Source organism: Xenopus laevis, chromosome 9_10S (assembly GCF_017654675.1).
Source record: "Xenopus laevis strain J_2021 chromosome 9_10S, Xenopus_laevis_v10.1, whole genome shotgun sequence".
Classification (NCBI taxonomy): Eukaryota; Metazoa; Chordata; class Amphibia; order Anura; family Pipidae; genus Xenopus; species Xenopus laevis.
In genome coordinates this window covers 37,171,141-37,195,606 of record NC_054388.1, presented here as the reverse complement: position 1 = coordinate 37,195,606, position 24,466 = coordinate 37,171,141, and the positions used below count along the sequence as shown (strand labels likewise).

The 24,466-nt window shown below is 40.9% G+C and overlaps 1 protein-coding gene across 1 annotated transcript in view; it reads left to right on the top strand.

Annotated features, from left to right (window-relative positions):
- The window catches only part of ralgapb.S (Ral GTPase activating protein, beta subunit (non-catalytic) S homeolog), a 135,477-nt gene extending 111,225 nt beyond the window's left edge, over nt 1-24,252 (top strand). The window contains exons 5-8 of the mRNA XM_041578082.1: nt 22,261-22,451; nt 23,635-23,798; nt 23,879-24,012; nt 24,163-24,252. Of these exons, the coding sequence (XP_041434016.1) occupies nt 22,261-22,451; nt 23,635-23,798; nt 23,879-24,012; nt 24,163-24,252 (579 nt within the window). The remainder of the gene's footprint in view (nt 1-22,260; nt 22,452-23,634; nt 23,799-23,878; nt 24,013-24,162) is intronic.
- Nucleotides 24,253-24,466: the final 214 nt, after the last annotated feature.

Sequence of the window (24,466 nt, the reverse complement as noted above, 5' to 3'; positions counted from 1 at the left end):
TAGCCATTTGGATTAGGGATGCACCGAATCCAGGATTCAGTTTGGGATTCAGCCAGGATTCGGCCTTTTTCAGCAGGATTCGGATTCGGCCGAATCCTCATGCCTGGCCGAACCAAATCCGAATCCTAAATTGCATATGCAAATTAGGGGCGGGGAGGGAAATCGCATAACTTTTTGCCACAAAACAAGGAAGTAAAAAATGCTTTCCCCTTCCCACCCCTAATTTGCATATGCAAATGAGGATTCAGATTTGGTTTGGTATGCGGCCGAATCTTTCAAGAAAGATTCAGGGGTTCGGCTGAATCCAAAATAATGGATTCGGTTCATCCCTAATTTGGATTAAACTTTGAATTTCATATCTCTTGCTATATATAAGAAATTTTTTTCTGTACGTGTTAATTGATTTCATTGACTGCACTTTTTCTGCTTCATATTTTACATTATGTGAATTCATATAATATAATATACTGTATTTATACATAGTGTATCCACTTATATATTTTTTAAATTGCTGGCTTGAAGTTTTAGTTGCATAAAAACCAGAGCCTCTTTTAGACTGCAACACATGCTTGTGTTGCTCTCCAGTTCTTTTTATATTTGAATGTGGCTCATAGGTAAAAAGGGCTGAGGATCTCCAATCAAGTGCAATTTTGGCCTTCAAACCTCAAATGGAGCATCGATAAAAGAGTGGCTAACCTAATAAGGGGTGTTGGAAGTATCAGGTAGGTTGAACGGTTGTACTAAAGGATGCATTTAGTCAACCCCAAGTGCTATTGAATTATGTTCTTTGACAGGGGAAAGATTTGTGGGATTGAGCACCAATAGATTTCTCCAGTAGGACAAGGTATAGTCAGATAGGACATGCGCAGGATCTGCACCATCACACAAATTTCAGACATTTTGCTTTACACTTTTCAATTCTCATGGAAACTGCTCTGTGGCTGGGATCAGAATCTATGGCTACTAACAACATAGTCTTCATGGAACTGTCTCACTAGTCATTGATTTGGTTGGCACAAATTGTCTCAAGAATGGCAAATATCATAAAAAGTATCAATGGATACATTCCTACCATCAACTGTTATAGTTACTGACTCTATCTTGATGGCCAGGGGCCGGGCCCCCATAAAAGTAAAAAAAACATTGGTTGTCAGTCCCCCCCCCACAAGTTAAAAAAAAACTGCTGGCAAGGGTGGTCTGCCCCCCCATAAAAGTTTTAAAACAAAATTGGCAGTCAGGCCCTCCAAACACAATAATAAAAAACATTTGTGCCCAGGGTCGCCCTTACAAGTTTAAAAGACATTGGTGGTCAGGGCCCCCATAAAAGTTAAAAAACCTGTCCCCCCCAAATTAAAAAAAAATTAGTGCCAAGTTAAAAGCATTGGTGTTCAGTGGAATTTACCTTTAAAGTTTGGCTGGTTATCCTCCTTGGCGACAGAAGTTTCAGCTTTGGCTCCCGTCAGTAGTTTCCCTTTTCCAGCTTCCTGGGTCCCCCTTAAAACTTCAAACCCGCTATGTCTGGGACAGCTGATGGTGACCCTATTTGGAGGGATGATATATTACCTCACTTAATTAAGTGATTAAGTATAAAAAATCCAGTGCTAGAATTCAACTGAATCTGGAATCCTAGTTGTTTTGGGCAAACTCAATCCAAACCCTTATAGCCATGTGATTTTAAAGAGCTGGGCAACTGGACACAGCAACTTTTTGCTTGTAATTGACCCAATATATTTTTCAAACCAGATACACAAATGATGATTTAAATGTGATTTGTTATTTGGATTTTGACTAGTGTAATTGTGTCCCACCTGAGGGTTTGATTTCCTAATCACAAAACAAGCCACCATGATAAAGTGGCCATACATATGGTTCAGGACCCAAAATGGGTTCTCATGCCTTTTTTTTTTAATTGGGTTCCTATTATATCCATAACAATATGCACCTACCTCCTACAATTAGGTGGTAATTATATGTGGTATAGGCCTATGTGTATATTGAGGAAAAAAGCATCTACAACTTTTTTTTTACCCCAGCCCGCCACTAGACACATGCCTCTAAGTCCTGTGCTGGAGCTGACTCCATTCCCTTCCTGATTGGTGCATGTGCAGCAGGCCCAGTGAATAGGGTAACTTCTACAATAGAACATAGTCATTATAATAAGGTGAAGTTGGTTGTAAAAAAAAAAAAGGTCAAGCAACATTTCAGAGATACCTGTGACAAATTGTACTCACTCTGGTGGCCTAGTGGGGCAGCGAGGACGCCCACCGCGCCATCGGTGAGGACGCCCGCCACGCGCACTTCTGCCTCTGCCTCAACGCCAGTTCCTTACGGCGCGCACCCGCGTCTCGTTCCTTTTATGGATGCGGGCGCAATGGCGTGATGACGCCAGTGCCCAAAGACTTTTCCCTACAGTTGTGCCCCTCTGCCTGTCTAGAACCCCTCGCCTTGCACCTCTCGTTATAAGACCTGGCGGCATCTGAGTAGCTGAGGGCTCCTCCCAAGGCCAAAGGCGGCTGCTACAGGCAGAAGCACGAGCCGAGACCAGGGTGCTTGGTTCTAGATTTAGGGTGCCAACCGTTACAATACCATAAAACTACACCAGCATAGATTTCCCCCGGTACTAAGCACAATTCAGCAGGAACAGTTCCTTGCACATTTAAAAACACTAGGAGAAAATGGAGTAGGAAACTAAAAAAAATAATCTCATGTCTTCTTTAGTGTTAGATGCACTGAACGCTCAAACCCACATAAATGGATAATAAAATCAAATGGCAGAAGGTACTCATTTCTAGAGGGGTTGACGCATTCCTCTCCAAATTGAAATGTAACATTACTTTAGTCCAATTAGGCAACCCAAAATGCCAGTTAGATATTGCACAATGAATGGTAACAGATTCCAAAACCTGGTCGTATCCATGGTACATACACAGTATTCTGTTGATTTCTGAGTGCTGCCCGGCTAAGCTATTTCTATTGATGTAAAATAAAAGCATCCAATTTCTCCCACTTTTCACTTTGTCCTCTGAGAAAATAAAATCAATTCCCAGCTTATAAATGGCAATTTAGAAATATGTAATTCTGTGGAGAAATATAACATGAAGAAAACTCATTCTCACTCAAATCAATCTTACTTTCCATCATTTCTCATTCCTGGGCTGGAATTAAGAACTGATGGTTGGCAGTAAGTGGGATATTTTTTTTTCTTTTCTTTTTGTCCTCACTTTCCAAAAACTTGCAGGATTATTTTTTTTTCCTTCCTTTTTTTGCAGCATAGAAAGAAGCTCTTTGTGAGATGCTTTCCTACATTATCTCGTGAATTATAGATAGCGCGGTGCAGGTCTGATTTACATACTTTCTCCATTTAAGCATATACCATTGGGGTAAAACGAGCACCAAAAGCAATTATTTTCTGAATAACAGAATATCTATATATTAACCCATTTTCTCCCAGCACACAGCAAGACAATAAGTGCTAAAATTGATGCAGTGCTGTATCTACAATCTCTTGGTTATGCTAGACAATCTCCAGTAATAGGGCTGCAACCTATTCTGTAAAAAAAAAAAACAATACCATCCTTCCTATTTTAAGGGACTGAGCTTAAAGGGGACCCGTCACCCAAAAAAATTATTCAAAATCCTAATTTATCAGATTAGTCAAGGAAAATGAACTTTAATTACACTATATAAATTATTTGAATCTTGTTTCCTTCAGTCTGGGATTTCAAAATTATAGCAAGCAGGCAGGAGCCATTTTGTGGACACTGTTATTAAGACAAGCCTTGCATCATCTCAGAATCTTGTTTGTGCTCCAGAATGGGGGACCCGAAGTCCATCCCCATGCCCTGGCTACACAATTATATGGTAAAGAGAAGTGGGGGAATGTGTGGGGAGCAGTGACATCTAAGAAGTGCTGAATTGAAAGTGAAAGTAATTGTCTGCCCCGCCTCTATGCCACGGGCATAGAGGAGGGGCAGACAATATTTGATTGACAGCTGAGATTTTGAAATGAGTTTACAACAGCTATGAATGCTTAAATAAAAAATAGAAATTGGATTTCATGTTTAATTTGAAAAGGACTTTTATTATACAGATTTTTGTGTCTGGGTGACAGGTCCACTTTAAGGGACACTCTATAGTCCTAGACACTCTATTACCCTTCATCAGATTGGGACCAGTCATTGGGGTCCCCTAGGGTGAGGGGTCCTGAAATTTGGTAGTAATGGGTGCTATGATAAATGATGGTGGCCCTGGTGCTTAGAGAGGACCCTGGATTTAATGGAGGTGCATACTACATGCCTTGCCACTGAATATGTTCCCCATAGATATAAATCCTCTTAGCAGCCTTGATTTCGTATTGTTGATGCTCATTTTCTTCTGCCAACACCATTTCATGCCTACTAACCACAATCAGTGGATACACTATGGGAACCTCCACTCCTAACTTTTTTGCTGACATGCAATGCTTGGAACTCTTAGGAGCAGATTTGGTCAAAACTCTCAAATTGTAAGTCAATGGGAGAGGTACAGGGATCAATTTGGTGATATTTGCAGACATTTAAATTCAATTTGAGTTTTTCTAATTCAAATCAAATTAGATTCGAGTGTTGGTTTTCGATTCAATTCGTCCGAGCTGAGAAAATTCGATTTTATTAATCAATTTCGATTGGTGGAAATTATGGGAGTTTACGGGAGTTTTAAAAAGAAACTCACATGAATTCGAAATTCGACCCTTGATAAATGTGCCTCCCCGTACGCAGTGTGTTAGTACTTGAAATGGACAACAAAACCTGTGTATAAATAGAGTACACTTTCCCTTTAAAGCTTTCTGATATCCAGAGTTACTGTGCAAAAGCAGCTGTAACCATTGTGGTAACACCACCGCCACCTCTCTGCACTTCCTGTAAGTACAGACACAACCTTTACGAGAAAAATATAAAATTATTAGAAATACTATTTCAGTCAAGACAATTTCAGCTACATGTGACCATTTTCCATTCTGTTTATCCAGAATTATTTTATCTTTGCTTCTAGTCTTCTGGTTCCTCATTGGTTGTGGGGTTTAATCCTTTCTGCCTTGTTGCTTTTTCCCTTTGACTCTCCCACCAAGCCCAAGCATATACAAAAGAAAAGAAGCCTCCAGCACTGCTGAACTCTAACCACCAGCAATGTTGCCTTGCCTTAGGCAAATGCTGTTTGATCAGAATGACTACCGTAGTTAGAATAAGAGGGTTATTCTATTCTGCATTAAAAATACAAATAATACAAGATAGGGAGGCTTTGGAATTTTACAGAGGTAAAATAAAAACAAAAAAATGGTTATATGAATTTAAGAGAGTCAACCACCTTCCCACATCTCTTCCAAAGCTATCGCTGCAGAGGTAACACTTATTTAAAGGTGGTTTGACATTTAAAATGTGTTATAACAAGTGGTTGGCACGGGCAGCAGTAAAACATATGGCTAAGATGTAGAGCGCCATCTAGTGTAACATTAAAAAATGTTCTTGCACAGACAGAACAAAATGAAGAGAATATGTAACACCCCATGGGTTGCCACTTAATAAACAAGGCAAGGCTTCATATACATTTGGACATTGAAGTAACAAGCTGATTTCATTAATATAATCAAATTCAACAGGCTAGACAGCCACAGTCGGGAATCATCTTTCAGATCTGTTTGCCATAGGCCATAGGTAAGAGCAGTGTGGAATTGTGGAATTCCTTGGCAAAAAAAATATCTATGTGCACATCCTATATATATATATATATATATATATATATGATGTGCACATAGCTATTCTTTTTAAGAGGGATCCTGGTGTGCATCCGCATCTACCTTATATTTTTTTTTCGAAAACTGAAAGTTAAAACCATTTAACGATAAGGTTGTGACTCTGATGAAGTACTTGGCCAGCTTGAATATACTGCAATATATGGACAAACTATCCCTGTTATGCTTAATGGACGGACTTTTTTTCATGCTTGTGTTTCTCTCCAACATTGGAATGTCACTCACGGGTAAAATAAAGTTGGGGACCCCTGATCTAGGTGGACTTTCAATGATGTACACACACACAGGAGCTTGCTGTCATGGATCTTGTTAGGTCTATTAAAGTAGAACTAAAGCTAGTCTCAGTAGCGATCCTAGAGGGGGACGGGCCCTGGTGCGTGACACGCAGCCGGGCCCCGCCCCCCTCCGTACGGCCGCATTTGCCCGCATTTCTCAGTGGTGCACGGACTGCAGGGGGGGCCCTGAGGGGGTGCGGGCCCTGGCCCGCTCGCACCCCCTGCTCCCCCAGTAGTTCTGCCACTGGCTAGTCTAAAGAAGTAGGGCAGAAATGGTGTACCTTATGTTTTGGATCTGTGCCTCCAAAGGTACATGAATATGTCACAATATAAGGATAAGCTGATTAGTAAATAACTATTGGTACATGGCAGGTCAGCAAACCAGCCCAATTAGCATCAGAATTTAATAATCGCCCCTATAGCATCATCTTATATTACAGGCAAATCTTATTTTCTTGAGCATGTGCTTGTCGCAGACACTCCTAACAAATTGTAAGACTGGAAACTCCTGTGACAATTTTCAAGGCCTGGATCATTACTACTATACAGATGCTGAACTCTTACATGTGTTCAATAAGTTCAGTATACAGGTATGGGATCCGTTATGTGGAAGCCCATTATCCATTAAGCTCCGAATTACGGAAAGGCCATCTCCCATAGACTCCATTTTATCCAAATAATCCAATTTTTTTTTAAAAGATTACCTTTTTCTCTGTAATAATAAAACAGGGACTTGTACTTGATCCAAACTTAGATATAATTCATGTCCAAAGTGTGGCCCGGAGCCAATTGCGGCCCGTTTTCAAATTTATACCAGCCCTCAGCCTCTGTCTTGAAATTAATAATAATGAGTCCCCCCGGCACAGTGCGATCACAAATCCAATAGCAGTAATATTTGGGCACATTAGTGAAATGATCTGGCACTTGGTCTATACTGCTGCCTGTGTGCTGAAGGTGTTAGTAATAGACACGTACTGGAACGTAGTGACGCACCACTTCACATACTTCTTTAGAGCTGAAGGTGTCAAGTGCCGGTACAGTAAACTAAAGAAGTATGGCGTCACTACGTGCCAGTAAATGTCTATTGCCAACACCTTCAGCACACAGGCAGCAGTATAGACCAAGTGGCAGATCATTTCACTAATGTGCCCAAATATTACTGCTACGGTTACTCGATTCCTGTAATACTCGATTCACTAACTTCGAGAGAAGGATTCGAAGTAAAAAAACTTCGAATTTCGAAGTGTTTTTTGGGCTACTTCGACCATCGAATGGGCTACTTCGACCTTCGACTACGACTTCGAATCGAAGGATTCGAACTAAAAATCGTTCGACTATTCGACTATTCGATAGTCGAAGTACTGTCTCTTTAAGAAAAAACTTCGACCCCCTAGTTCGCCATCTAAAAGCTACCGAAGTCAATGTTAGCCTATGGGGAAGGTCCCCATAGGCTTTTCTAAGTTTTTTTGGTCGAAGGATAATCCTTCGATCGTTGGATTAAAATCCTTCGAATCGTTCGATTCGAAGGATTTAATCGGTCGTTTCGAAGGATTTAATCGTTCGATCGAAGGATTATTCCTTCGATCGTTCGATCAAACCATTTGCGCAAAATCCTTCAACTTCGATATTCGAAGTCGAAGGATTTTAATTCCCAGTCGAATATCGAGGGTTAATTAACCCTCGATAATCGACCCTTGGTGAATCGGCCCCTTAATGTTAACGGTTCAGGTTCAGAATGTCAGACTGAATGGTCGGCCCCCCACACGTTTTCACTTCACCAAATCTGGCCCTCGTTGCAAAAAGTTTGGGCACCCCTGGTATAATTAATCCTTATTGGAAGCAAAACCAGCCTATTGGGTTTATTTCATGTTTAAATGATTTTCTAGTAAACTTGAGGTATGAAGATCCAAATTAAAGAAAAATCCATTATCCAGAAAACCCCAGGTCCTGAGCATTCTGGATAACAGGTCCCATACTTGCATAAAATATGTCATTTTTAGGGTTTAGTTCTCCTTTAAATACAAGTGGTACTGCACATGCTCAGTGTGCTGTGGGTCCTATTAAAAGACCACCACCCTTCCTCTTCTGTGGCACAGCTATGATTTTGGGGACTGTACACATCCCTTTGCAAATACATTGGTTAAGTCAGCTCATCTGCTTTGCTTTTAAGGGGACCTGTCACCTAAACATAAAAAGCTGTAAAATAAAAGTCCTTTTCATATTAAACATGAAATTCAAATTCTTTTTTTTTTATTAAAGAATTCATAGCTGTAAACTCATTTAAAAATCTCAGCTGTCACTCAAATATTGCCTGCCCCTCCTCTATGCCTCCTCTATGGCGTGGCAGACAATTACTTTCACTTTCCATTCAGCACTTCCTAGATGTCACTGCTCTCCCCACATTCCCCCGTTCTCTTAACCATTTAATTGTGTAACCAGTGCATGGGGATGGACATCAGGTCCCCCATTCTGGTGCACAAACAAGACTCTGAGTTGATACAAGTTTTGCCTTAAGAACAGTGTCCACAAAATGGCTCCTGCCTGCTTGTTATAATTATGAATTCCCAGACTGATGGAAACAAGATTCAAATAATTTATATTGTGTAATTAGAGTTCATTTTACTTGACTAATGTGATAAAATAGGATTTGGAATAATCTTTTTGGGTGATGGGATCCCTTTAAATGAGAAATGGCTGTTCCTGCAGTGGGTGATACATTGCTTGGGAATTGTTCACTTTTCAATTTCAAGTCAAGAGAAGCAAGTTTAATATAAATGTACTTGGGTTATGCACTGAGAGTTGTTACCATAGAATCGTCTCTAGTTCCCTAGTTCTTGGGGAGCAGTGCGTGAAATATAACCTGCAGCCTTGAGCGACGGAATGGAAAAACAGGCAGTTTTATGATAAATGGCCTTGTGAAAGTGAAATTACAACTTCAGCAAATGAACAATGTGTAGAAATTATTTCATTTATTTATTTTCCATCTTCCCTGCTGCAGAGACCGGATTTTTTTTTATTTTTATTTTTCAATTGTGATTTCAAGGTCCCCATCCGATCTGATTTCCACAATCACCCCTCTCAGTCCCTATCAGACGCCTGCCTAACCAATAACTAAAATGCGCCTCATTTAAGTTATTGGTTAGGCAGGCGTCTGATAGGGACTGCGAGGGGTGACTCATGGTGGGTGAAGGGGTTGGAGACTCTTATGATCCGAGGGCTGATCCTGAAGTGGGTGAAGAGGTTGGCACTGTGTGGGGCATTTTTTGGCTTACGTCATTGGCGTTCACACTGATTATGGTGACAATTTGAATGTACCATTTGATCACCATCAACTAGCAGTCACTTTTTAGAGACCTAACCTTAATTTTAATGTTGCATACTTGACTTTGGTTTTAATGATTTATTAAAGGTTAAGTTTTACTTATCACTTCGCACGAGCTTCGGAGCCAATGGATGGGAAGGTGCAGTTGGATGGCTCAGCTCTTTCATTTCTCGTTGCTGTTATATACTGTAAATATACCGTAGGATAATAATGAAATCATTCGCTATGAAAACCTACAGATTCCTCAGGAGGAAAGAAGGAAGTCTGGAGACATCTAGTGGATGATTATGGTTCAGCTGTATGTTTTTGCAGGCTTAAAAGGGGGGTTCAGATCTGCCATTCCATAATTAAATTCCATGTGGCCTTTCCTGAAAACTAACACTTATTGGTTCTGAAACATTCAAATAGAGAGATCTCTCAGATCACATGCATGGACTGAATTACTGAAAAGTACATATAGGGGCAGATTTATCAAGGGTCGAATTTCGAAGTTGAAAATACTTTGAAGTTCGACCATCGAATTGAATTACTTCGACTATCGAAGTCGAAGTTTTTTTTCATAGAATTTGGCCATTTGCGGTCTAAGTAAAATCATTCGATCGAACGATTCAAAGGATTTCAGCGATCGATCGAATGATTTTTTGAGCGATCGATCGAAAGATTTTTTCTTTTCAGTAAAAAAACTTAGAAAACTGCTCTAGAAGGTCCTCATAGGCTAACATAGCACTTCGGCAGGTTTAATTTGGCGAAGTATTGAAGTCGAAGTTTTTTTAAGCAGACAGTACTTCGATTATCGAATGGTCGAATATTCGAACTGTTTTACTTCGAATCGAATTGTAACCTATTCGATGGTCGAAGTATCCAAAAAATTACTTCGAGTTTAGAATTTTTTTACTTCGAAAATTCCCTCGAATTCACTTCGACCCTTGATAAATCTGCCCCATGCTGTATATATACAGGTATGGGATTCGTTAATCGGAAACCCGTAATCCAGAAAGCTCAGAATTACGGAAACGCTGTCTCCCATAGACACCATTTTATCCAAATAATCAAAAATTTCCCTTTTCTCTGTAATAATAAAACAGTAGCTTGTACTCCTAAGATATAATGAATCTTTATTGTTGGGAAAACCAGCCTATTGAGTTTATTTCTAGTAGACGTATGGAATTATGGAAAAATCAGTTATACAGAAAGCCCCAGGTCCTTATACTGTATATATAGGCATGCCATGAGCATAACAGGGTATAGTTGGGGTGTAACGTGGTGTGGATAAAACCACTGTGTTGCCTTCTTTGCAATAAGAATCAGTGGCGGGTGGGCATTATATTTGCTTTAATAAATAAACCTGGAACTAGGAAGGTTTTTAAAGGGATACTGACATTTCCTTTAAAAACCAAGATAGTGTCTATATGACAACAGGGATATATTACGCCTTATGTAACCCACAATTATTGCAAGAACTTGGATAAGAGACAATGGGAGGCATACAATAGGATAAATGACAGTTCTGCTATAGAAATGATGATAATAAAGTAGCAGCTGCTCCTATTACACTCCTGCAGTGAAGGATTAGCCTTTAATCATATGTTTTACAGTAGCTCAGGTGGATCTGAGTAGTCATGTCGGCACATTCACTTGTGTTAATTACAGAACCACTGACAGTAATATACCGCACAGACATGCACATCTCTCACCAGAAAACTCCTCTGCCACTAGCTTTTATTCCTCTGATCAATATTTGTAGACAGAACCCGAATTAGATATCAGAAAAGATCCAGTGGATCCATCTAGCCTGCAATTTAAATGATTTGTTGTTATTTTGTTTGTAGTTCTTATCTGCTTGTTTGGCAAACACATCTTTAAAAAATGTGGTCACCAAGGGGTGGGCCTACGATGATAGGATCAGAAATGAGGCCTGTGGAGCTCTGTCGGGAAAGGCCGCACAGCAATGTGGTCTTCATCCTACAAGATTTTTAAACCTGCCCAATCGATATCAATTGGGCAGGATCTCTCCAGGGCCCTATAAATGGGCTGATGACATTACTAACATGCTCTGATGTCTGGTTGTTGACTTCATACCCCTACACAAGCAGACAGAAACCTAGTATAGGGACCTATAGGATATCCTATCCCTATAGAGTTAATCCCCTACCCTTTCTATGTAGTTCTCTTTTCCCTTGTTATTGGGCTAAGCCCTTCTAAATGGTAAAGTGTAACTTCCTCACCTATTGGACAAAGAGTGTAATGACACTCCCCTGCCACACTGCTATATAGTGTTGTGCAGGGAGTGGCCTCTTCCTCTTTGGCTCCTGGTGCTGCTGCTAGGTGAATCCCCATTGAGCCTGGGATCACCATAGGCCCCAGTAAGCCAATTACCCCAGAGGGACCTGACACCTTTGGTGCTAAGTCGGGGACCAGGTAACCCTGTGAACGAGGAACAGCTAATATAGTAAGATCTTGTTATAGACTCTCTAGGAGAGTAAGACAGAGAGGTGTAGCAGAAAGAGCAGTTGTCGCTCCAACGAGGATTGTAGGAGGAAGTAGCTTTCCCACTAGGCCTGTTTGTATTTAGAGCAGGGAACTCAGTTGATAGGCATCTAGGTTAGCAAAGGACTACCTGTACCCTACCTGATAGATCCCGATCCCCTCACTAGCAACGTCTGTTAACTGGGAATTGATGTACACCTGTCTGCAATATCCTATGGGAGTCGCTTCTGTCTGACTGTGATCCTTACTATGTCCAAAGTGATTCCATCTGCTCTGTCCTATACATTCTGTAAGTAAACCTGTGGTCATTTGCCTCTGGCATAATAAATCTGTGCACCTGTTGTACTATCTAAGAACCTCCTGTTGTCCATTATTCTATTTTTACATTAATATGCCTGTGAGTTGTAGTTCTACTACATTTCAAAGGGGAAGCTTCCATTTGGCGAAGGCTCTGCCATGGGTGTAGATTCGCAATGTAACCCATGCTCATTACCTAGCTGGACACCCTTAACTCCTAACTGGCAGGATAGCCCAGAAAAGCATTACACTAGCTTCCTATTAAAGTTTGGGTTATGCTGCTATAAATCTCTTTTCACAAGAATCTACACAGCAGGTTGAGCAGACGTCACTTTTGGTGACTGAATTTGAAGTCCCTTGCTCAGTGGCGCTGACTGCACTGGAAGTTGAGACCACATTAGCATGAACTATGCATGTTCCTGTTATACTCTGTAATTCCAGAAATCTACACCCGTGGCTCCCTGGATATGCCTTTCAGCTTGGAAATGCCTAATAAGGAACTTTCAAGACATTTTTCACTTAAGTCAATGGGAATCAGTGGAGGTGATTTTGGCATATTTTCAGCTGGCATTTACAGAAAAATACAGCATTTCTAGCATTATTCTATTTTAGACTTTAGTTCCCCTTTAAAAGTGCCATGTGTGCCATCAGCCTTATGGTGCCACATCATCAAATTAATACAACTGAAATGCTAACCTTTATATAATTGCCTTGTGTTTCAAAGAGATAGCTGGATTCATGAGTTATTCCTGATAGGATGCTATGTATTTAACCCTCTAAGGGTTAGTCTACACGAGGAGATTTGGGGAGATTTAGTCGCCTGGCGACTAATCGCCTCTTCTTCTGGCGACGATCTCCCCGAACTGCCTTTGCGTGTCTTCCCATCCGCTATAAACCACCTCGTATAAGTGTCGAGTATGAAGCCCAGCTACTCTTGCAGATACAAGCGGCTTCACAGCTGGGTCAAGTTGTTGCTATGGGTGACTTCAATTATCCAGACATTGACTGGGGTAATGGGGTTGCTAAGACAGAAACAGCTATTAGGTTTGTAAATATGCTGAATGACAACTTTTTATTCCAGCTCGTTCAAGAACCTACTAGGAATAACTCTCTTTTGGACCTTGTAATAACTAACAATACTGAACTCATCTCTAACATTTGTGTGGGGGAGCATTTAGGGAATAGTGATCATAACATGGTCTCCTTTGAGATTCTGTTGCAGAAGCAATTCTATAAGGGAGTAACTAAAACACTAAATTTCAGACGTGCAAACTTTGACAGTATAAGGGCATCTCTGCAACATATTAAGTGGGAAATGCTTTTCACAGGGTTAAACACAGAACAAAAATGGGAAGTCTTTAAAATGCTGCTTAATAAATATACTTGTCAGTATATTCCACTTGTAAGCAAGGAACGTCGTTGCAAAGCAAAACCTTTTTGGTTCAATAGAAGCGTTGGTGTTGAGGTGGGTAAGAAAAGACGTGCTTTTAAGGCTTTCAAGTTAGCTGGTACAGCCGAAACATTTATAAGGTACAAGGAGGCCAATAAATCATGCAAAGAAGCTATAAGGCAAGCTAAAATTGCTATAGAAAAGGATATTGCAGCAAGCAGTAAAAAAATCCAAAATTATTTTTTAAATATGTCAATAGTAAAAAAATGAAGCAGGAAGGGGTGGGACCCTTACTATCAGAGGGGGGTCAGCTGGTTGATGAAAACAAAATAAAAGCGCAGATTCTGAACTCGTATTTTTCATCTGTCTACACAAATGAAGAACCAGTAAGTGAAGGTTTCCTTCTTAACACTCCCAATTCTAGTAATACAACTAATGATGCATGGTTCACACATGAAGAAATTCAAAAGAGACTTGAACATGTTAAGATTAACAAAGGTCCTGGGCCAGATGGTATTCATCCCAGGGTAATTAGCGAGCTAAGCTCTGTGATTGCCAAACCTCTTTACTTAATTTTTCAGGATTCATTGAGATCTGGCATAGTGCCGAGAGACTGGCGAATTGCTAATGTGGTGCCTCTAGTCAAAAAAGGATCCCGCTCTCAGCCTCAAAACTATAGGCCAGTTAGTCTGACGTCAGTATTAGGAAAGCTTTTCGAAGGGTTAATAAAGGATAAGATACTGGACTTCATAGCAAATCATAATACTATGAGTTTGTGCCAGCATGGTTTTATGCGTAATAGATCTTGCCAGACTAACTTAATTTCCTTTTACGAGAATGTAAGTAGAGACATCGATTCTGGGATGGCAGTGGATGTGATTTACTTAGACTTTGCTAAAGCATTTGATACAGTGCCACACAAAAGGTTACTGGTTAAATTAAGGAATGTTGGCCTGGAACATAGTATTTGTACCTGGATAGAGAACTGGCTAAAAGATAGACTACAAAGAGTGGTGGTAAATGGAACATTTTCTAATTGGACCAGTGTTGTTAGTGGAGTACCGCAGGGCTCTGTACTAGGTCCCTTGATTTTCAACTTGTTTATTAATGACCTGGAGGTGGGCATTGAAAGTACTGTTTCTATTTTTGCAGATGATACTAAATTGTGCAGAACTATAGGTTCCATGCAGGATGCTGCCACTTTGCAAAGTGATCTGTCTAAACTGGAAAACTGGGCAGCAAACTGGAAAATGAGGTTCAATGTTGATAAATGCAAGGTTATGCACTTTGGCAAAAATAATATAAATGCAAGTTATACACTAAATGGCAATGTGTTGGGAGTTTCCTTAAATGAAAAGGATCTAGGGGTCTTTGTAGATAACACGTTGTCTAATTCTGGGCAGTGTCATTCTGTGACTACTAAAGCAAATAAAGTTCTGTCTTGCATAAAAAAGGGCATTAACTCAAGGGATGAAAACATAATTATGCCTCTTTATAGGTCCCTGGTAAGGCCTCATCTGGAGTATGCAGTTCAGTTTTGGACTCCAGTCCTTAAGAGGGATATAAATGAGCTGGAGAGAGTGCAGAGACGTGCAACTAAATTGGTTAAAGGGACGGAAGACTTAAATTATGAGGGTAGACTGTCAAGGTTGGGGTTGTTTTCTCTGGAAAAAAGGCGCTTGCGAGGGGACATGATTACACTTTACAAGTACATTAGAGGACATTATAGACAAATGGCAGGGGACCTTTTTACCCATAAAGTGGATCACCGTACCAGAGGCCACCCCTTTAGACTAGAAGAAAAGAACTTTCATTTGAAGCAACGTAGAGGGTTCTTCACGGTCAGGACAGTGAGGTTGTGGAATGCACTGCCGGGTGATGTTGTGATGGCTGATTCAGTTAATGCCTTTAAGAATGGCTTGGATGATTTTTTGGACAGACATAATATCAAAGGCTATTGTGATACTAAACTCTATAGTTAGTATAGGTATGGGTATATAGAATTCTAATTAAAAGTAGGGAGGGGTGTGTGTATGGATGCTGGGTTTTCATTTGGAGGGGTTGAACTTGATGGACTTTGTCTTTTTTCAACCCAATTTAACTATGTAACTATGTAACTATGTAACTATAATAAAAAGTCGCCTGCACTAAAGCACACGCAGCACTTCGTTTTCCGAACGAGGTTGATATGTTAACGGTTCAAAGAATGTCGGGCTGAATGGTCGGCCCCCACACATTTTCACTTCACCAAATCTGGCCCTCGTTGCAAAAAGTTTGGGCACCCCTGGAATATAGGGTGACAGCTAAAAATGAAAGCAGAATGGAGGAAAGAAGAGGAAGTGTAGTTGATAAGGGCAAATAAGGGTGAGAACATTGAACCCTCCTTGAACTGCTCAACAATTATTTTCTGCCAACAGGAACTACTTTTGCCAGTATACTTTTAAACTACAAATATATATGTAAATTGGTGGATGGTAATTAATTGGCAAAGTTATAGGATGTTCATCTTTCTAACATATGAGAAAAACTAGACTGCTGGAGAAAATCAACATTGTTTTACTAGCCCTCTTGCAAGGAGGTGAAATATATAATTATCTGAATTGTGAATTGTTAGGCAATATTAAGTTTAGCCAGCAGGTGGCACAACCCTTAACGGTGGCCTGTAGGGGTATTCCCCTAAAGAAGCCAATATAAATAAGTGCTGGCGCCAAGATTATCAACAGGCAAGCCAGAAAGACTGTAGAGGCAGACCAGGGGGGAGTCTGTACCCTGTTAGGAATAGGTGAGTTAGGAGGTTGATACCAGTTCACTTCATAAGTGAGATATAGCCAGGCTAGTCAGCAAGATCAGTCTGTTGTCCTGACAAGACATCAGTGTTTTGGGGTAGAGCCCCAGGCAATTGTGCGCCAGTTATCAGAGTGTTCAGGAGAAGGGTAGTGTGTAACATTAACAAGACAATAAACATTTTCATTACAAATGCGTGTCACTGGATTTGTATTACATTGCATCAAAGTCATTTTACCTTACTTACAGGTTGACCTAACATAAAAAGTAGTTATTTGTAGTGATGGGCTAATCAAATCAAAATTTTTCGAAACGGCGGTTTTGAAGCCGGTGATAATTTGCGGCCGTTTATTGTCGAATGGGCGTCCGTTTTTCGCAAATGTATTCACCCGCGCCGAAATGGGCAAATTCGGCGCAAATTCGTGCCTGGTAGGTAGATAAACACAGTAAAAAAAAAAGTTACTCTAACTTGAGGAGAAAAATATTTAAATGCAAAAGAATGCAAAAAAAAATTGTCCGTAACTAGCCTTTTCTTGTATTGATAAAACAGTTGCAAATCTTGAAAGTGGATGTCATCACATATGCCCCATGATGTGCATTCAAGTGTCAAAGAAATTAAACTTATTTTACTACTTTGGCTTGCATTATAAAACATATGCAATTATTGCACTGTAGTGTACATAAAATATTCCACAGTATTTTAACTTAGCCATATAAACCGCTGTTGCTTCCTTCTGCACCCGCGCGTCCCCATTTGCGCGCATTCGTTTGTGCACGGGGGGGGCAGGGAGCCACATGGCTAGCTGGGTTATCTGGGGAGATTTCTTCTCCCTGACTCTCTGCTGCTGGATCCTGCTGGCTGCTGACTGATGCTTCAAACTCGCAAAGGTTTCCCGATGTGCCCTGAGCCTGCCAGCGCCTGAGTGCAGCACCCTCACATCGCCTGGATCGGCCAGATTAAAAGAGGTCCACTTTAAATGCCATTAATCTACACTTTATATTTTTTCTACTTCTTGATCGATGTACAGTTTTACTGTTATTCACGTGTATTTATGTATTAGTGTAAAGGTTGCTATAAAGCACCATACCCAGGTTTATTCTTGTCCAACATGGCTACTAAAACTCTTTTTTAATTTGGAGCAGATCATGGCTGAAGCAGCGGGCCCAATGTCCGCTACAAATCAGGCTAATGTAATTGCGTGAGGGCCAGGTGTATGGATGGCTTCGGCTTATTTTGGGGCCCTACCGAGTTACAGGATCTAATAACCAACATTTTAAGAAGGCGCCGAATATGCGCCGAATGTCCCGTGACGGAGACGTTTGCGTGATTGTGACGTCACCCACGGCCTCATCAACTGGGAACTAGCAGCTACCATGAGGGGTGGGACTAAGGAAGTATTAGCGTTGATGTGAAGGGGAGAATCGTGAACTGAGTGCTGTATGGGCAGCCCTAACAACTGGTGAGTTGATACCTGGGGCGAAAAATTAGCGAAACGGCGCCGGCGTCTTGTTTTTTACGCCAGCGCCCGTTTTTGACGCCGGCGCCCGTTTTTTGCGAAAATTTTTTTTTTTTGACGCCAGCGAAATTCGCCGCGAATTCGCGCCTGGCGAATAAATTCGCCCATCACTACTTGAGTCTAGTTATTGGGGCATTAGTGAGTGCAATGCTATAAGCAGGCCCAGACTGGCAATCTGTGGGTTGTGGCAAATGCCAGAGGGGCTGCTGTAAGTTGCCATAGACAGTCACTATTTATTGGGCTGGTGGGGGCTGTTTCAGCCTCTGTTTGGCCTGTTAGGGCCTCTGAGGACCTGAAATGCCAGGGCCTATTTTCATTTCAGTCCAGACCTGACCCCCTCTCCATTCTGGTAACATCTCCCTGCATTCCCTGACAGTCTAAGGCTACTCTTGAATGCTGGGAGATAAAGTGATCTTTTATGTTTACTGAAAGAAAATGTAATTAGCAGCTTTACAGTATGCACTGATTTAAAACTGATTAAAGTTATGTGTAATGCAATGAATCAGTCAATCAGTAATTGTTTCTGTTTCTTCTGTTCTCTGCGACTGACCCTTTTAACAAATGTGCCCGCAGTCAGTTTCTGCTACATTGTTTCAGGAGACAGAACCAGCAGTGCAGAGAAAATGAATCGCTGCACAGGTCCCAGGATTACAGATAGCGGCATGTTTACATCTGCAGATGTTGCCTATAGCAAACAATCAGGTCTTTACTTTTGTTTTCTTAATCTGGCCATCGATATAATCGTACGAATCCTCGTTTCGTACGATTTTCGGACCGCGTGTGAAGAGTCCCGACATTTTTCATGCCATGGAGATCGGCCGTTTGATAGATGGGACAGGTTAAAAGATTTCTGTCGGCTGCTGATAATATCTCTGCATGTATTGCCGATCGTACGATTTTCAGTGGGAGACTGTCACTAGCTTTGGTCGGACATAACTTTTGTACGATTGCTGTCAGGGGCAGAACATCGGCTGATCTGTTCTTTTACTACTTTATTTGATCTGAATGGTTAGTGGCAGATCAGGAAATGGGAGCGTCCGTTAGTTCGTCCGATATTGCTGCTAAACCTGCAAGTCTATGGCCACCTTAAAGGAAAATTCAACCTGTGGGAAAAAAACCCGTAGCCCCCACCCCAGGTAGACCTCCCTCCTTCCTCCCCCCCCAGGCTAACTACCCCCCTGGGGAAATGCCCCATACTTTATACTTACCCCTCTGCGCAGATTCTTCCAGCGGAGTTCCACGCATCCATCTAACGGCTCCTCGGTAAGCTGACTGGGAGGAGAGAATAGGTTATGAATTGCGCAGGTTGGTCAACGATTGGTGTTTTTTTTAGAATAGAGCAATCTCTTAATCAAGGATAGTAACAATTAACTAACGAGACCACGGTCCTGGTAACCATGCTTGCCTTTGCTTTGTGGTGTCCCAGGGAAAGAAAATAATAGGCAGTCAGTTTTGGGAAAGCTCCACCGTTCTTTTTTCACCTTTCTCATCTAAATTCTTATGAATTTATTTTTATATCCAAAGCCTATAACTGGTCACATAAATTGGCTACTAGTTAACTGACTAATATTGAAGTCCCGATTGGGATTTTAGTTTAATTATAGTACCTGCACATTAAAATCGTGAATTTGGGGATTTAAAATCCGAGGAATAATTAATTTGCAATTAATGTATAAAGTGATCAATTATAGCACCTGCACTTTAAATTCATGAATTTTGGGATTTAAAATCTGAGGAATAATTAATTTGCAATTAATGTATAAAGTGATCAATTTAGATTAAATTCTATTTATTAAATCACTATCGCACTTTAAATCGAGAATCAGCAAATAATTGGTTGCACATAGAATCTGTTAGCATATTATTAATGGATTTTAACTCTATGCACTGCACTTTTGTAAAAAAAAACTTTTTAAATCCTTCTGGACTAAGAAGGCATTTTTCAAGAGTGGCTATTAATTAATTCAACTCTGAATATATATTATTTGTTATTGGTGGGGTGTGGATCGTCATATAATAGGGACACTGGATGTCCAATACCATCTCATTCTCTGTTCTCTCTCTTACCATCTGGAAGAAGGTTCCGCAGCATTCAAACTAAACTACTAGAGAGAGCAAAAGCTTCTTGAGTGAAACATAATTTCGATAACTGTTTATATGGTCTGTATTGACAAATAAAGCAATCCAATCCAATAATTAAATAAATTTTAGTGGTTTGATGTAATTCAAGATTTTAGGGTGACCTTTGATTAATTATTAGTTTTGCGGGGTACTTTATTCTCTTTTCTCTCTTGAAAATAATTTTCTCTTATTCAAATTCACTGACTTATGTCAGACCCCTGTTATAGCTAAGTGGATATAAAATTTGACTATCCTATTATTCTTCTTACATGTTAACTCTAAGTAGGCCACAAGATGGCAGTACTGATTTATCCTAGATGTTTGTATGTACCTGGCCCGACTATGGAGCGGGTGCAAAGTTGTTGGTGAGGTGAAAGGGTAAATAGCTTGTTGTACCACTGTATTTTATGCCCCTGATGAAGGCCAATGTAGCCAAAACATGTTGTGCAGGACTTTCTGCAAACTAAAGTGATGACATTTTAAAACAAGAAATCGTGCTCTCCGGCTATTATCTCCTCCACCTTAAGTCTAGTCTACTGCTTGTTGCCTTGCTCCAAAGAAAATCAGCCAGGTATGTGCAGCAGACCGCTCTTTGATGGCTTCCAATTCAAGAGAGACTGAAGGATCACTATAGTAAAAGGGGCAAAGCTTTATGCAAGGAAGTTATTGATTTACACTGCAGTTTTCAACTTCTTCCTTAAGCTGGTCATACATTGAAAGATCCGCTCATTTGACAAGGTCAACCAAATGATCAGATCTTTATACTGATGGGTGGGTGATATCTAGCTGATCCTATTGGATAGCTGTAGGGCCATACGACCAGAACACATTAAGGGGATACAGACCAGCTGCCTTTTTATGGCCATCTTTAGAAAAGACAAGACTCTATGTTGGGATTTTGAGGGTTATTTAAAGTGTTTTAGGGTTTTTAAAATTAAAGGTTTACTTGTTCTTTAATGGGGAAGATCTGGAAATCGTAACCACAGCAATCTAGGCGCTAACTTATTCCTCTCTGTCTTTTTCTGTCTTTGTGTCTCAGTATTTTGCAGCTGCTTGGAGCTTTCCCTCCTCCCAGTGGCCCAGCCTCCCCCTGCAGCCTAGTAAATGAGATGACCCTCATGACATACTCTAGAGTCCTTTATTTCTGCTATATAAAGTACAATGTTAGAAGTTTAACTTTGTTGCATAGTTTTTTTTTTCTTTTTTATTGTTACCTTCCATGATAATTTGGGACTAATCGCCCTTTCTTTGGGGCGACTAATCTCCCCGAACAGCTTCCCTGTTTTCCGCAGGCTGTAATAAAAAATCGCCTCGAAGTCGCCTGAAGTTTCCTCATGAGGCAACTTTGGAATATGAAGCGTCGCATGTGCCATGCCGCAGGCAATTTTTCATTACATTGCAACCCATTGCAACTCTATTATTCGTTGTGTTCATATGCTTGAGTTTGATTGATGAGTTTGGTTACATAACAAGAGAATGAATTGCCGGAGACAATGCTGCTTCGCCTGACTTTCCATGCTTGGTCAGTGCTACACTTATTATGAAAGTTTAGCCAACATGCCGTTTCAGTCAAACTTTTCACGCTGTGGTGGTCTGACTTTAGTCAGGGCCACCCCAAAGCTCACCCTAACTCACCTTCAAGCTGGGCTTTTTAGTGCATCTAGAACAGTAATCCCCAACCAGTGCCTCGTGAGCAACATGTTGCTCTCCGACCCCTTGGATGTTGCGTCCAGTGGCCTCCAAGCAGGTGCTTATTTTTGAATTCCTGACCTAAAGGTAAGTTTTGGTTGGATAAAAACCACATATACTGCTAAACAGAAGTTCCTGTTGGCTTGAAGTCCACATAAGAGCTACCAATACCCAAGCACAACTCTTATTTGGCAGCCCCAGGATTTTTTTGCATGATTATGTTGCTTTACAACATTATTTTACACTTGAATGTGGTTCACAAGTAAAAAAGGTTGGGGATCCCTGATCTAAAAGAACAAATAGCCCTTTCCCCCAAAACTTAACCTAACTTTCTTTCAAACTTGCCCCACAGTTTGGGAACCATAGGTATAAAATATTCCTGATCGCTCTTTAAGATTGAGATTATTTTCACTCCTTACCAAATTGTGTGCGCATTTCCGCTCCTTGTGTACAGGATTTTGATACCATGAATTAGTTAGACTGTGTGCTTCTATATTTATGCCTAACAACTGCACTGTAATGCCTCATGCACCTCAAACAATTGAGAAGAAGCCTAGTAACCCTGAGGAATTTTTGTTCTGTTTCCTTAGTTGGAAGAGAGGCATGAAAAGCTGAAGCAGGAGATGACCAAACAGATATCATATGAGACTGAGCTGGACCACCTAAAAGAGAAGGAGCTGAAAAAGAGAAGTTATCGTGACCCAATAACGAAATGCAAGCCTCCCCCTCCAGCACAGGAGTTCCAGACCGCCCGCCTCCTCCTCTCCCACTTTGACCCCAAGTGACAGTTCAGGCCTAGGACAGACAACAGCTTCCAGTTTTAGTTTAGGGGTCACCGTCACAATGACTAAACTGTTATCCCATGGATTCCGCCTCCTAATGTGTGCTGATCATGTTACTAAAGAGAAAAGCTCTTTTGTATTATAAAGTTCTTAATTTTTCATACTGTTTTAAAAAAGAATGACTTGTTCTTTTAAAAGAGATGGAAAGGTATAATCAATTCACACCCAGGCTGGGGCTGGAGAAAAGAACAAAGATGCAGAAAAAGACTGTAGTGTGTTCCTGTGGTATTACCCCAGGCCAGTGCAGTTTTAAGTGAACGAGAGCACCATACCGGGGACTGTTTCTTCTCCTTTAAACAAGAATAAGCTGGTGAGGGCTCACAACACTCTTCCTTTCTATTGTCAGGAGTAACAGCCAATTTGAAGTATGTTGCTAGTCCATTAGCAAATGACTTGTCTGTTCCTAAATGTCTGTTAAAGGGAAAATATTTATGGACAGTGAGTGAGTAAAAGCCATTTAAATTACTTTATACACCATAGCCCCTTAGGAAGGACACACAGTCATCTGTGGCTGATAATGTTCTGCTTCCTCCATGTTACAGGAACCTGCAACCAGCCGCCTACCTCCTCACCTCATTGCACTTGACTCGCACATGCGTGGATTCTTGAAGATATTGGCTACTTGGATCTACTGCCCTGCCGCCCGTTTGACACTGTTTTTATTTTCTATGTGAAGGAGGGGCAAAAAACGGTCAAGATGTGAGTCTGTGTGGTTTGTATCCAGGTTAGAGAGATGGAAGGTATGATGTAATAAGGCATTGTTCAGTCATTATACTGATGGTTTGCAACTGGTAGACCTCAAAATGTTGTACAACTAGAACAGCCTTTACCCACTGCCCAGATTTGCCCAATCTATACATCTTTTTCAGATCTTCCAAAAATGTGCAGCCACATTTCCTGGAGTTCCTGCTATCCTTGGGCTGGCCCGTGGATGTGGGGAAGCACCCAGGCTGGACAGGCCATGTTTCTACGAGATGGTCCATCAACTGCAGTGGTGAGACTGAGCAACACAAATAAGGTAATAGAAAAAAGCCTGCTCTCATGCAAATAAGCTTTTGGTACACAAAATACAGTATTTATGGCTGTCCTTGGCAGCAGTGTTAACTTTTTGGTGTTCCTTAGACACAATACGGCACTATACAGCTCATTGGTCCCTATGTTTGCAGAGGTGCCTCCAGTAGATGACGCAGGAGGGAGTATATTTAATGGGGAGAAGAAGGTTCTCTACTATGCAGAGGCCCTGACTGAAATTGCTTTTGTTGTTCCTTCCGCTGTGGACGTTCAAAGTAAGCAACAGGGGGTTTGGTGTACATTAAGAGCAGGTACTTCCTATCACTTTTCCAATTATGTCTCTCTTATTCAACAGCTGATTCAGTGGAACATGACACCTCAGAACTTGATGGGGACTCAAACATGGATCTTCTCCCGGGGATATTAAAGCAGCCACTTACCCTCAAGCTTTTCCCTACACATGTTGAAAGCCTCGGCTCAGCACAAAAGGTATATCTTACTTGAATTATTTAATAAAACAAGTTGCTTGTTTTTCTTCTTCTCATTATCCAAAAAACTGTTTTGGGGTCTAGATCCTCTTTAAAAGTGGTGTATTTTTAGACACTATAGATGCCTATTGCTTTGTGTTCTCTTTTTCAGCATAGTCCTACATTGCGTATTAAAAAGTGTTGTCCCACCCATGGGCCCAGAGACCAAGGTCGCAGTTGTATTGCTGGAGCAGTACGATGATTTAGGTATCTATTTACACCTCTTATGTAATGGGTTTTTTTTTCTACATTGTGTTTAATGCATGCCAAATGTCTTAAGAAATTTGGCATGTTAATATGATGGCCAGCTTCTAAGTGCTGGAATTTTTCTGGGCGATGCGGCAGAGGCCCAATAATGGAAGCCTGAGTTGACCACTCCCAGTTTTTAAAACACACCCACGTTATCACAAGAACTT